The sequence below is a fragment of the Hippichthys cyanospilos genome, chromosome 2 (genome assembly GCF_059441005.1).
Source record: "Hippichthys cyanospilos isolate Australia breed blue-spotted pipefish chromosome 2, RoL_Hcya_1.0, whole genome shotgun sequence".
Lineage (NCBI taxonomy): Eukaryota > Metazoa > Chordata > Actinopteri > Syngnathiformes > Syngnathidae > Hippichthys > Hippichthys cyanospilos.
Genome location: NC_142370.1, coordinates 16,469,512 through 16,483,236, shown reverse-complemented (window position 1 = coordinate 16,483,236; position 13,725 = coordinate 16,469,512). Strand labels below are relative to the sequence as shown.

General features: G+C 40.1%; 1 protein-coding gene and 1 long non-coding RNA gene across 15 annotated transcripts in view; one reads left to right on the top strand and one right to left on the bottom strand.

Moving 5' to 3' along the window:
- Positions 1-12,225, top strand: part of LOC148427586 (neural cell adhesion molecule L1-like protein) — a 70,571-nt gene extending 58,346 nt beyond the window's left edge. For 12 of the 14 annotated variants that reach the window (XM_088407334.1, XM_088407348.1, XM_088407349.1 and 9 more), the window contains 2 exons: positions 1,071-1,143; positions 11,804-12,225. In XM_088407334.1, the coding sequence (XP_088263460.1) occupies positions 1,071-1,143; positions 11,804-12,014 (284 nt within the window). In that variant the 3' untranslated portion in view covers positions 12,015-12,225. Of the gene's footprint in view, positions 1-1,070; positions 1,144-3,255; positions 3,332-11,803 lie in introns of all 14 variants that reach the window. The other 2 variants (XM_088407343.1, XM_088407341.1) reach the window with 1 other exon arrangement.
- Positions 8,421-13,725, bottom strand: part of LOC148427584 (uncharacterized) — a 33,218-nt gene continuing 27,913 nt past the window's right edge. Inside the window, exons 2-3 of the long non-coding RNA XR_015864712.1 lie at positions 11,782-12,000; positions 8,421-8,744 (exon numbers count right to left, since the gene is read on the bottom strand). This is a non-coding gene — a long non-coding RNA (uncharacterized LOC148427584). The remainder of the gene's footprint in view (positions 8,745-11,781; positions 12,001-13,725) is intronic.

The window sequence follows — 13,725 nt, the reverse complement described above, 5'->3', positions numbered from 1 at the left end:
GCAGAAGGTAAATGCTTACAACTGCATCTCTTAAAGTCTGCTAAACATAATTAATGATTGAAGCACAAATTCGTTTTTGTTTATCAATCTTTCAAAACACCTTATGACCTGCCACAATAACAACAACAAAAACATCTTTTCTTGAGGGTTTTTTCATACACCTTCAGGTGAGACCAAAACGAGATTTATTAGATCAGCCAAGTACATGTCTTGATTTAATATTTAAATAGATGTATACATCTCCTTCTCATCCTGGCGGGGTGGTATCCGTGTCATCCTCCAGCTCGGGTCCTTCTATGTTTCTAGGACTGCACTCTTCTGGACTGAGGCTTCAGACGTTGTTCCTATATTGGTGTGTGTGTGTGTGTGTGTGTGTGTGTGCGTGCGTGCGTGCGTGCGTGCGTGTGCGTAAGCAGAACAAGCTTGCAGCAGTGCATGCATGTATAAAGCACTATTTCGGAATGAAAGTCTTGTCAAGGCATATGAAGCAGTTTTGACTTCTCACCTGTGCTTCTGCACCCGCTGTGCCTCAGCACTTCCTCTAGCAGAGAGAGACTCATTCTCCTCACATGCTTTATTTCTTTACAAGCTCTCTTTTCTCTTGCAACTCACCTCTGCGGGGGTAGCATTTGACAAGTATTGAAGTTTTTCACAAGCACACTAAGACCTCAGTTTTTGCCTATCTAGTTTTTTGTATACACACACACAAAAAAGTAAGGTTCAAAACATCTCGTGGTCACACTCAATAGACACGCCATATGGCGTTATCCCCAATAGCTTTTCATTTCTGTCTTCTGAATTCTTTCTGGCATTCACTTTTATGCTTTGGAATGGATTTTTGATTATTTGAGCTTGAATGTTAAGTGCTGCTTTACTTTTATGAACAGTGACCGGCACCAAAAATAACCCTTACAAAATGTTTTATTGCTGCCTTGATCTATCCTCCTGTGGGCACACACAAGAACCCTAAGGACTGTTGAAGTAACATTTCAAATGTGAAAATTGTGGCAATCGGTCTAGCTATAACAAAACCATGTGTAATAGACAAAATGTCCCAATTGTTTTTGCAGTGAAAGAGAAGGAAGACCTCCATCCTGATGAGGAGTCACAAGCAATCAATGATGACACCTTTTGTGAATACAGGTAAGATGCAACATTTTATTTTGAGACATTGGTCAGTGTGTGCATAGCTGGTATGCCAATTAGGAAATAAAGACAAAAAGAAAAGGGTGTCAAGAGAAAAACAAGAGAAAATTCCTTCAATCGATTTTCATAAATCTTGTTTGTTCTGTTAACTTTTAAAATGGATAAGCTAACCGATTCCAATGTTCCTTGTAAGGGGAGGGGGTGAATTTACTGATGAGACATCAGAGAACTTGGTGAACATATATAAAAAATAAATAAAAAAATAAAAAAAACACCCTCTTTTGTGGAACTGGAAAGTACCAAAAAAAAGAGGACGAAGAAATAAAAAAGAAAGAAAGAGTGAAAAAAAAACCAATCAAATGAAGCATCAATTGTTACATTGTCTATTGATTGAGAGTTACCTGTAAAAGTCGTTTAGCACATGACATGTACCATTAAGTAAATGTGCTCCATGTGGTGCCCTTATGTGCCGGCAAACTGTGGAATTTTCCTTTTTTTCTTTTTTCTTTGACGCACTGAATAAAAAACAAAAAAAACTGTGTTTTCATCATTGTAGGTGTGAACACACTCGATTTGCTTCCTGGCCGAGAAAGAATGCTACCGTATTTCTCCTTGTACAAGTCAAGTTTTTTTCCCTCATTTTTAAACTTCATATTGGGGAGAATCGACTTATACCCGCATAACTCAAAACCAGACCAATTTTCTCAACATATATCTGTTAATTCGAATGCGAAATAACAAACAAATTAAACGGGTCCAAAGATGGCTTGTGGAAGAGTAACGAGCACACTTTTTAGCAAAGTAGTTTTTAACTGTGTCAAAAACATAAAACATTGAAACTTCAAATCATTTTATTGTTGCAAAATTAGTTTCAGCATTTGTGTCTATGTGCGCATACATTGCCATGCACTTGTCTCGTTTCTGCCCCACCGCAATAGTGTGTTATTCAATATACAATGAAGAAATGCGTCTAAATGTATCGTAATTTTTGTCACTTTTGATAACACACACCGTGTGTTTTAATTGGACAGCCATGATATGTGTAACCAGTAAAGTCAGGGGTGTATACACGCGTCTTTGTCAAATTCACCCAAATTGAAGTAAAAAAAAAAGGGGGGGGGGGGGGGTCAACTCATGCATGAGGTCGACTTGTACACGGAGAAATACGGCAATCTCAGTCCTTTCAAAATCAGAACGCGAGAGGCGTAAGCATCTTGGATATTGCGGAAGCAGATGCAAACTCCACAGGTCAACAATGTACTGTATAGTAAAGCCCGTGACGATTATAGACCACTGCCTTCCAACCTAGTCACTTAAGCCTGTGTGTGAACAAAGTAACAATTTACTGTTAATACTTAGAATTTTCATATGCAGTATTAAGATGCAGTTTACTGCCTTTTTGCAGATTTGTCAATCAACATTCCATTGCACAGTAATGACAAGTTAGCTGCATCTAATCTAAGGGCGACTAAGTCTGGTCCCAAGAGCCACAATTCAGCCTGCTTTTGAGGTTTCCCTGATAAAAGTTCTTTCTGCGAAACTTGCTGTTGAGCTAATATTGGAATCAAGTGTTTTGATTGAAGGGAAACATCGAAAACAGCCTGGATTGTGGCTCTCGAGAACATAGTATGTTACATACTGTAGAAGATGCACAGTAGGCACAGTATTAGTGTTTGCTGATAATATTGATATCTCGATACAGTGGAATTCAAAGTGATGCAATAAGCGTATTGCAAGACGTTCAGTGTCCAATATATTATGTATCAGTTCCAAGATATCGCGTAGGCCTGTTTTCGTAATACGGGATTTCGTTTTGTTTTTGTTTTGTTTTTTCAATCAATCCCCTCCAGAGTGACTTTCGAATCATAATTTTGGTCATAATATGAATCATGTTTTACATGTAAATCATTCCAAGCGCTTCGAAAACATCCCATTAATTAGCATTGGTAAAAACAACGCCAATTGATTTCTTTTCTAAGTGACTGTAAATAGTATCCTGATGGGCCACATTGGATAAGGCAGTTCCTGCTTATATGTAATGAAAAAGATACACATTCAACAAAATTTCATTTCCTTTCACTGTCATTTCTTTCTTCCCCATCCAAAAAGCAAACCGTCTGTTCACGAGCTTTACGAGGATGAGCCTAGACGACACTTTTCAACTTTTCGTCAAGAATTTGACTAGGTAATCACACAGCGTAGCTCAGACTTAGTTGGACTAGGACCTAATAGAAATGTTGTGCTCCCCTCAGTTAGATACATACAGGTCTGAGGATCGACCTGTCTGCGGTTTGTGGATTGCTTGTAGCATCACTAGTTTTTTGCTGTGCTTTTAGAATGTGCATGTATTTCTCTTTTTTCTTTTTGCTTCTCTTTTTATTTTGTGTTATCCTTCACACTGAATATAGACTAGGCTACCTCATCAAAACCACCTAATGAGCTATAATATCAATAACAGTTAAATAATATGAATTTATTGTACAGTAGTTGTCTGCAAGTCAAAGTGTTTTAGTTAATTGCATTAATTGCAGTAGGTGAATACACTTTCATATTAATTGGTTAATTTGCTATTGTTTTACTGTAAGCCATAAGCAATAATATTATTTCATTGCTTGTATTTGTAACTAAATGCATAGGAAGATGACCTTAAAATAATAGCACGACGAAGAAGACCTTAAAATAATAGCATGTCAAATTTCAATAGAGTGGGATAAAATGCGATAAGATTGTTCTTCATTCTAACCCTCCGCCCCACAAGTAATATGTACCGCAACAACAATGCTGGTTTTATTAGCACTGATGTAGTCATTGTGGGGCCTCTATTATTCAAGGGTTTCAATTAACCGTAGGTGGGCCTCTTACACTTTTTCTGCTGCTCCGACAGTTGTCGTTGCCCTGACCCCCTTCCGTATGAGGTGCAATCGTTTTATAGTCAGCGATAGTTGACTGTTAATACAATGACACACTCTAAAAAAAAAGTTGGCTTCAAATGATTGAATATAACAAAAGAAAAACACAAACGAATCAAGTAAAATAAACTGTCGATATATATGAATTCAATGATATTTACAGTGTATGTTCAAAAGGAAGAAGTATAAAACTTTTCTAGTCTTACTCATTTTATTCTATTTACCCAGACACTAACATATTGTTTCAGAAATACAGAACGGGTCATACTCCCGGTATTAGAGGTCAGCATTCGTATTAGTAAACTCCCTGTGTAATTGATGTAATTCATGTATACAGTCGTACTTCTTTAAAAAGATATTTAAAAAGATATATGTTGCACACAGATGCACACAAATGAACCCAACTATATGTCAAAAAAAAGGAATGACCCAATGACTTGGGTTATTCTGACCCAACCTTCTAGGTGGTTTTTGTACCCAACAACTCAATTTTTGAAGTGGTCCTATCAAAAATGATCCCCTATTGCAGAAAGTTTGCATTTGACCCAAAAATTGTCCCTCTCCTTTTTTGACCCAGTGGTTTTTAGACTGCATAAACAACAGACGTCCACGGACCTCAGAATCTGTCTGCAAGCTTCTCGATCACATTTGTCAAAAAACGTGTTACACCATTACATCACTGAAACGTAGACCTGCTTTCAGATGGTGGAAGATTTAGTCTACTTTCAGCCGACAAAGTGTTCTGTGTGCCGAGAGTACCTAAAAGAAAATGCCCTTGGTCCACTGGACCGTCCAGAATGGCGCAGTGCACTCTGCCATATTCCTACCTGTATGAGAATCAAGATTTGTCCATTTTGTGCCAAACGTGTGCTGTCTATCAAAACGGAGCTCTAAAGGTTTTAGGCAGTGAGTACCTGTCCATTCTTTTTGTGTGGAGGCCGTTTTCCATAACTGCGACACTGTCCCTTTTTCCGGCAGAGTCCATCCCTGTTCAAGGAGCGAGACTAATGGTGGCGCTCAAGAATAAATACATCTTATCTTTCAGTACCACAGAGGGAACCATTTACTGGTCAATACACCACCCAGTGAGGCTACTTTGTTTCAAAGCCACAAGCCGGGGTCAGAGATCCTAACCTGTGAAGTCCACAGGCAGAAATGGATCAATGAGTCATGCAGACCTACATCACATATTTGTGCACACGCTTTCCGCAGCGGCACTCTCTCAGCCACGCGAGGCTAGCTAAGGGAGGAGGGTTAACATGGCAGATGCATGCAGATATTTTGGTAGTATAGTAGCAACATTCAATTGCAATTGGAAAAGAAAATGCTGGCGGCAGTCCACCTCATGGTGAAATATACCCTTTAACGGGCTGTCATTGTAGATTGTAAATTCTACTTGTTATAATTAGATGTCGGGAAGAAGGAGATCACATGTTATGTGCTACTTCTCGGTTACTGCGTAATGTGAAATGTGGGAGGTTAAGTACCACAATAATTAGACGGCATAGATCACTGTGTACCACTTTATTTTTGCAAATCTCTGCCAGTGTTTAAATTTTCACATGATCGCTTCTACAGCATTCCTCGGAAAATGTTCCATGACTGGTGAGCAATTCTTAGAACGAACCCGCCGGCTACTCGTGCGGTCCCGGGGGGGTTACCTGGTGCCTGCAGGCACCACGGTAATGACCTCTGCTGCATGATATGACATATGTAACCAAAATTTTCTGATAAATTTACTAATTATTTGGAAGAAATCAATGTGTAGTGTGTCACTGCCATAGTACATACACTATATTGACAAAATTCATCAACATGCATTATGGCAGCAAACACACAATGACTACATTAACTTCATTCAGTTTTTCACAATGCCCAAAAATATGGTAGTGCGGATTTTGCCTAAGTGTAAAATGCGTTGCTTTTTTTTCCCCCCTGATTTTAAGGATCGGACAGTTACACATTTTTATCTGCTGGCTTCATTTAAAAAAACAAAACAAACAAACAAACATGTCATTCGACATTTTACAGTATATTTTCCAACCCTGCACACTGACATAAAACAGTTTACAGGTGTTTTTATAAAGTGTATGCCATTCTTTGGTTGAATGAAACAAAGGACACTAATTCATTATGGCACATTTAACACAAGTTGGAAAACTATAGCTTACAATATTCAGGTTTATTTTGTTGGTTTTGTCTGCAGTGAGGGTGATGGAAATCAAAGTCCATAGGTTTCAGTTGTCAGAGGAGGTCTTCTGAGACATAATTTGTCTGGTCACTTACCAGAATCTTTTTGCCATGGGTATCGTCGCCAGGGGCATGAAGCCCAAGGCAGCCTAGCGCCTAGGATCATTGCGACACACACGCTTTTCTACCGCAATAAAATGTCAGCTTACTGAGGGGGACTTTACCACCAAAACACTGAATTATACTTGAGGATTTTTGCCAACTGCGCTGCTCTGCTTACTGCACATTGTGCTTCAACGTAAACTTGAAAATAGCAGCTCTCTAAGTGGAGAATTAATTATGGTCAGGGTGGATAGCATGTCCACCACAGGGTTTAGGGACTTGAGGTCACTTCCAGCTGTCTCTGGCCTTCCTGCGTGGAGTTTGCGTGTTCTCCCCTAGCCCACGCGGGTTCTTTCTGGGAACTCTGGCTTCTTCCCACACTCCAAAATCATGCATGGCAGGTGTATTGGGCACACTAAATTGTCTTGAGGTGTGATTGGGTGTGTGAATGGTTGTTTGTCTTTGTGTGACCTGCAATTGGCTGGCAACCATTTCGGGGTGTCCCCCGCCTACGCCCGAAGTCGGATGGGATAGGCGCCAGCAAGTCTGTGACCCTGTGAAGATGAGTGGCTCTAGAAAACGGATGGAATAATGGCTACAATTTGTTTTATTGCTAAAAGGAAACGTTCAAATAGGTTTTTGAAGTGTCATTGTTCATTTTTGTTGTTTTCTTTGCTTTGCTGACAGGAAGCCGAATTGATTGAATCCAGTTTTGCATGGGATTACTGCTAGATGTTTGTGTCACAATGACATTTTTTTATACACACGCTCAAGAAATCACCCCAAAAAGCCTATTTCCATTCTAAACATACAGTAGTGAGTCACAATTGCACGCTGGCTGTCAATTGCATTCCTATGATGCTTGCCAAGATGATAGTTCAACACGAAGAAGCATCTTGTCTTGGGTGTGTTCATGGGCTCTATCTCCGAGATGTGATGACAGCGTCTTTGCAGCCCCAAAGCAATTTGTGGTCATGAAAGTGATTCAGGCTAATAGCTCTGAATCATTCTGTGCTGTACACACGCTAACGTGACTCAAACACACTGGGTTGCTTTTGATATGGATTTAGTTTCTGAGGTTTTACCCAGATGGAGGGCATTATATAATACGGCTGAGCTGCCACATTGGATTAGAAGTGGACTGTCCACTTTAGCCACCTCTGTCATGTCTTCCAATAATTGCGAAAGGTATGAAAACTATAACAGTATTGCAGTGTTGTTTCTAAGTTTTCTACTTTAATTTTGGCTAACCTGGAACAAATGTTGTTGGAGACGTTATGCTCGCATTGCTATTTACTTTGTTTATTTATCGAACGACCACAAACATTTGTGCGGTCCCTGTGCATGTCTCAACCAGGAGCACAATAAATGTCAACAAAATTGTAATTCCTCGCTCTGTATTCTCTTAGGTTAACACCGCCAGTTGCAGCTGTTTTCTTCAATTCCTCAGTGTATGATGACAAAATCCAGACACATGCATGATGTGCCACCTATGGTCTGGTATTGGGTCATTCCACCTTGGTTGAGTCGCGATTTAGAGGAAGTTCCATTTGCCAAACTTTGAAAAGTGCTGAAAAGGGGTTAAATTGTATGCGTTTTTTCTTCGACAGAATTTGACACGCAACAAAAACCCTTCAGATATAACCACTGCTAATTCAAAATTGATAACCGAATACCCTTTTTATAATGTTGATGTTTATAAAACAATTATTTATTCAACTCCAGTGTATCGCTGGAGGGAGTGTTGGGAATTCAGTGAAGATGCGAGAGGGTCCCTATCTGTTTAGAATGCCTCTCATGCTTGGCTTCATGAAGCTGTTCTGACTGCCATCCCCCCAGAGTGCCCTTAGCCTGGCTGTGATGTTGTTTTCCTGGCTTTAAAGCTGGAGCCGGGCCCCTCTTATGCCCTTTCTGTCTCTGAAGGCAATAAGCCACCCACTGTTTTGCCACGTGTCCGTAGAGCTGACAAGTAGTGGTTATGCTTCAGACAATTTCTCTTTAGAGACAACCCTCTGCTGATTTGCCCTGCTGCCCAGTGCAAGAACAGCAGGTGTCATGGCTCAGGGTCTGCTTCCAGCCATGAGGGGATTCTATTTTTTTGTTTTTCTTTGCGAGCTTTCTGGTTTATTTAAAGGGGCGTAACATGTGATTTAAATACTTTCCTCATTATAATATGCATAAAGAGTATAAATTACGACTGGCACGTTGGCGATTTAATTTTTTATTAAATATGAGTCTTACGATACCAATTTTTCTAACCAGGAAGTAAAATGGCGCCATTTGCTCTTACCGTGCCACGGCATCTTATAGCGCAATGCTGGCGGGCCACGCAACACGCATCCATCCATCATCCTGACCGCTCGTCAACACGAGGCCGGTGGTTGATCCAGACTACTCCTACGGTGTGAATAACAGGGCCAAAAACAGGCATTATACCGACATTAAAATGCAAAACATCATCTGTACACCCCTCTCACAAACACGTGTTACTCCTATCAAATCAGTTCCTGTGGGAACCCAGTATTCATAGCAATAGTCCGCGGGTGAATTATTTACTACTGACGTTGATTGTACGACTGTGAGATCCCAAACATACATATTTGCCACTTCAGCATTTTCTACAGTAAAACTAATAAATCAAACGTTGCTGTTTACTGTACTTGGCCAACACAGTGCAAAATCCCTCCTCCTCAGCTCCAGAATCAAGACGAAACGAAAGACGTGGATAAGGTCGACGTATATTTTCTCTTATGAAAGCGGTGTGAGAACTTGCGAATTGCTCCTGTCTTGATCCTGTCATCATCTGCACGGGTGCTATGTATGAGACCACAGAACAAGCAAGGAATGCTTAGAAATGCATCAATGAAGGAAACTAATTCTTTGGGAGTGTTTAGGCTGAGAGGTCAACATTGGAACATGGTTAAAAGATACAAAAGTTGACTTCGCATTCATCTGCTCTTTATTTCACATTCAGTCTTTGTTCAACTTTTTTGTCAAATACAATCCTTCTCAGAATGAAATACTGTATAGCCTTTTGGGTAGGTTAGAAAAAACACAGAGACATATTCTCATAGGCTGGCACCCTTGTGCTCAGAGTAAAAACGGGCACAAATTCATTTTCATGCCAGGGTAAATCTAGTTTAGCAGGTGAATGTGGTAGAGCGTGCTATGTAACACTAAGCGATCCGGCTGACCAAGGGTGTCTTCTATTACACTCTGCTAATTTGGTGAGAAAAAGTAGACTAGATTCTGAGACTACCTGGTATACGGTGAGGTTTTAGTCAATTTGGTACATGCGCAGATTTAAGTGGATTTCATAGTATTTTATTCATAAAAATTATAGCTGCAAAAAAAACACCCTGAATCATTGTAGAATTCAATCCATGATATATTATCATCATAGAAATATTATAATCATCATGCTCCTAAAACTGGGCGTTATAACTATTCTGCATGTGTGGTGGAACAAACAGAGTAAATGTATGTGTTTCCAATGCCGTGTGGGCCTGTTGCACATGTCAGTAGTATATTGTTTTTCATATCAGAAAATGCTACCCAATTCTTTTGAGTTCTTCCAAAAAATATAAAAATGTGATGAGTGAAAACACCTTAAAACTCAGGGAAAAACAAATGGATAAGAAATCTGAATCGTTCCCTGGACCTGATGTTTCTGGAACAACCCTGGAACCAAGTCATTGCAGGTCAATGGCCAGACAAAAGTAATTACTGTGGGCCTGGTGATGTGCCTCCACTCCATCACCTAGATTCTTGTGGGGAGGGGGCCGCAGGAAAGCTTTGTTGCACAAGCAGCTGAGGCCAACATAGGCGGAACATCCCGAAGGAGCTGGAACTCAAAAGCTTTGGCCTTTTTTTTTTTTTTTTCCCTCCATCAGTGCAATCAAAGTCACTGTGGGCGGGCAGCGGCGTCCGTGGCATTACACCGCTCTTCGATAACAGCTACTTATCTTCACCGCTCAACAATCATCAGCCAAAGAAGCTTTGATAAGAGTTGAAATGTGGTCCGCATGTGGCCTGCATGGTAAAACGGTCTAATAGAATAGAATAAAAAGGAAAGATAAGGTTTGCCTATTAAAAGTCCCCATAAAAGAGGCCTTCTTATAATTCTTGACGTGCGCCTTGACGTGCGTCTTTGTGCTCAGTATGTGCTGGACCAAAGCATCGCACTATAGTGAGCCACAATTATTTTCTTTAAGTACTTGTGAGCTATTCAGACAGATTTGAGTTCATGCCAAAAATGGGTACTGAGAAAATAAACATTCTTTTCTGACATTTTAAATATCGTTCTGCGTGAGACACACTACCACTATGCACCATGCTACTTTAGGTCGAAAAGGCAGTTAAAGGGTTTTATATATATATATATATATATATATATATATATATATATATATATATATATATATATATATATATATATATATATATATATATTTGCAGCTATATTGATATATTACAGTATCAGCCTTATATTTGGCTCTCTTAGAAGGTGCATTCTCACTGCATGAATTCCCGTTCAAGAAAGCATTTTAGACCACAAAAGCAATTTACATTCAAAATTATGTGCCGAGGGCTGCTTTAAATCTTTTTTTTGTCATTTTTCTCAAGCTGTTTCACCTCCCTTAAAAGTCCAAGGCACCCCCCTCCTAACTCGCGCTGATTAAAAGCATCCACCTCTGCATTTAACTGCTTTGTCTTGTGAATACTAAATCAAAGGCGAGGGAGTGATTTAGGGAATTAGAAAGCAGGGCAGCGAGTGAGAAATATCCTGTTTTGAGGTGACCTCCTGTCTTGTAGTGAGACAGTAGCAAAGTTGGCCAGTTGCCTGCTCTTAAATTGGCATCTAATCTCCCAGGCCGTGGTGTGTGCCCTTTGGGAATACCGGGAATGACAGGCTGTTTGTCTGGGATTGTATATGCCCTCACTTCTCTCGACCGCCCCCCTTCCGTATTTCTCTCCGTTTCTCAATCTCAGCCTTCAACACTAACCATTCTTCACACACACACGCACATACACGCTCCCTTTTTTCCGCTGTTTGGAATGAGCTAGACTCTTGCAATTTCTATCACAGGCTCTAAAGAGGTTTGAAATTGCCTCTGGTCCTGGAGCCCTAACAATTAGCAATTAGCGAAGTGATTGTAGCGGGCCTTCGCTGACTCCCTTGTGCCATGCAGCCGCTGCATCTGCACCCTGCTCGCACCACGCAGTGAGACATTAAAACCATAAGGACTTGCCTTGTGAGTGTGGTCGGCTTTTCCTGTGGCCAAAAATTGGATGGTCTGTATGTGATTTGCTTTTTCAGCGTTTTTGCTCTGTTTGATGTGTGTTTGCTTATGAAATAAATCTCCGCAGGCCATACGTGAAACTTACATTATTGTTCCATATTATGTCTTTGTTTAAACATTGCACTACTGACCTTTGTGTGTTGTTGATGACAGTGACAGTGATGAAAAGCCACTGAGGGGCAGCTTGTGTTCCCTGAATGGCAACGATGCGGTCAGGGACAGCATCAGCGGTGACAGCCTGGTGGACTACGCTGATGGCGGAGGAGAATTCAGTGAGGACGGATCCTTTATCGGGGAATATTCGGGACGCAAACGAGGAGGATCTGTCGCCGAGCCCAATGGATTCGGACCTGTCATTACATAATGACAAGCTTCTTTTCATATTCTGACAAGAAATGCTACATATTAGGCTTTCGCAACAATATGTATAGCAAACTTAGCCAAAATAAGAAGCAGTAGAAATGTATTTTCTATCAGTTTCTGTCAGGAGACTGTAAAGACAAGTGTTTTTGTATATAACTGTGAGACAATTGAACTGAATGATTAAAAACAAACTTTTTTACGTGTCAATCACATTCTGATGTCCCCAAAAATGTTGCGCACCTTAGGGTTCTTTGTGTAAGTTTTTTATATAAAGTGCTTTGCCAAAGTAGTCGGCCTTTTTAACCCTTTGCCACATTTCAGGCTTCAAACATGAATTGTATTCAACAAGTGGGACTCAGTCATTAAGGGCTCTGTTTAAAGAGCAGAGAATATCTTGAATATCACCAACACAACAGGAGGATAACATACTGTTGAGGAGAAGTTCAAAGCTGTATTTGGATACAAAACGATTTCACAAGCTTTAAACACCTCAAGGAGTACTGTGCAAGCAATCATATTGAAATGGAAGGAGTATCAGACCACTAAAACTCTACCAAGACTCAGCTGTCCCTCTAAAAGTTCATCTCGAACGATGAAAAACTGAGCAGAGATGCAGCCAAGAGTCCCATGACCACTCTTGATGATCAGCAGAGATCTACAGATGAGGTAGGAGAGTGTGTACATAGAATAACAGTCAGTAGTGCAATGTACAAAGACGGCCTTTAGGGAAGAGTGACAAGAAGAAAGCCATTTTGCAAAGATAACCAGGAAACATCTCATTTAAATTCTGCCACAAGCCACCTGGGAGACATACCAAATACGTATTTGCAGAATTTTTATTCACTAGCATGCTCACACACAGCCATCAAAGATAACACGATAAGGACAGGAAGTTATTCTTCTTTTGTTTAAAGGCAGAGCTAGAACGAAACAGTGATGCAACAGTGACATCTATTGAGACCAAATTTTGAAAAGTACTGCATTACAACACTCAGTTTTTCAGTTATGTTAATTAATTTTACAGCGCTGAGCTCTTATTCATCAATAATGTCAAAGAACAACAAGAAACATTCTTTCACATTGTTTTGCTGGGACTGAAACGTATTACTGGTAAAAACGTTTCATCACAGTCAGCACCATACAACTGTGAGTAGCCATTGGCGACAAGCTGCACTTGTATCTCTCCACTCTTGCATCACTGATGCTTGACTGTGAACACCTATCTCCAGCGACCTGCCTTTTCTTTTGTTGGTGAATCCACCAAGTCCTACTTCTCATTTTGAATCAGATTCAGTCAATTTGACAATAGTAACATTACAGTCGAGTAATAGGCTCAGATGAGTGAGTAAACTGGGTATGATCAATTCACTATTTGTCGTTCATAGTTATAGTACAGCTGACTTTAGCAGAGATTTAATTGTAGTTGCTCTCTGTCTTAGTCCTGTTTTTTTTTCTTTTTTTTTTTTTTGCTGATAAGAGCGTTCCAGGATGTGTTTCAAGTAACCAATGAATGCAGACCAAATTCACATGTTTTGTCTGATTGGCTCTTGGCCACGAATGTATTATCTTTAATCCCCTCATGAAAGAGGTTTTTCGTAAATCCAACCTCAGCAATACTTTGTATCACTTGTAGTCTTTGTAACATGAATTGCAGATACATTTAGACAAATGTTAATGAAATCGTCTTCTACAGTTGTCGGGCATGCAGCTAT